General features: G+C 65.9%; 1 protein-coding gene across 1 annotated transcript in view; it reads left to right on the top strand.

The window, feature by feature from the left end:
* Positions 1-377: 377 nt before the first annotated feature.
* Positions 378-654, top strand: part of CANT1 (calcium activated nucleotidase 1) — a gene marked incomplete at both ends in the record, with an annotated part of 1,548 nt that continues 1,271 nt past the window's right edge. The window contains one exon of the mRNA XM_010146299.1: positions 378-626. Coding sequence (XP_010144601.1) covers positions 378-626 — 249 coding nt within the window. The remainder of the gene's footprint in view (positions 627-654) is intronic.

Here is a 654-nt window from a genome sequence, read left to right as displayed (position 1 = left end):
GTCCTCCTTCCTCCTGGGGCTGTGTGGGGACACTGCTCGGCAGGACACCCGGGCTCATCCCAGGCCGGGGTGCCTCAGCTCCCTGGCTGGGCCACCGTGGGCCCTGGGGCAGGTGAGGGTGCTCTGCAGGTGGTGGGTGCTGCTAGAGCTTGTTCTGCTCTGGGAGTGCAGTGGGGGGTTGAGAAGGGGCTGAGCGTGCCTCCAGCAGCAAAGCAGCCCCCATGGTGTGCTGGCCATTCTGTGCGTGAGGAGGCAGCACCTTATGCTGCAGGAGAGGGGATGGGGTCTCTCCTTCGTGACTGTCTCCTGCCAACCGCAAGCTCAGCTCGGCCCCAGGCTCCAGCTCTCTGACCTGCTTCCTCCCCTCTCTCCTCCAGGTTCTCCTCGCCCCTGGTCTGATGCCTGTCCGGCCCTGCCATGAGTCTATGAGCCCTCTCCGGATCAGCGTGGGTGGTCTGCCGGTCCTCGCGTCCATGACCAAGGGTGCTGACCCCCGCTTCCGACTGCGCTGGAGGGCCATCGTGCTGTCGTCGGTCTGCGTGGGGTTTGTGTGGCTGCTCTTCTGCCTGCACCGGTCCTCCCCAGCGCGGTCCAGCCCTCCCAATCCTCGCAACTGGCAGCTTGGCCTGCCAGCAGGGGCCCAATACAATGACA

The sequence above is a fragment of the Buceros rhinoceros genome, unplaced genomic scaffold (genome assembly GCF_000710305.1).
Source record: "Buceros rhinoceros silvestris isolate BGI_N320 unplaced genomic scaffold, ASM71030v1 scaffold27302, whole genome shotgun sequence".
NCBI classification, from domain to species: domain Eukaryota; kingdom Metazoa; phylum Chordata; class Aves; order Bucerotiformes; family Bucerotidae; genus Buceros; species Buceros rhinoceros.
Note: the sequence above shows the minus strand (reverse complement) of the source record. Positions and strands in the feature narration are given on the sequence as shown.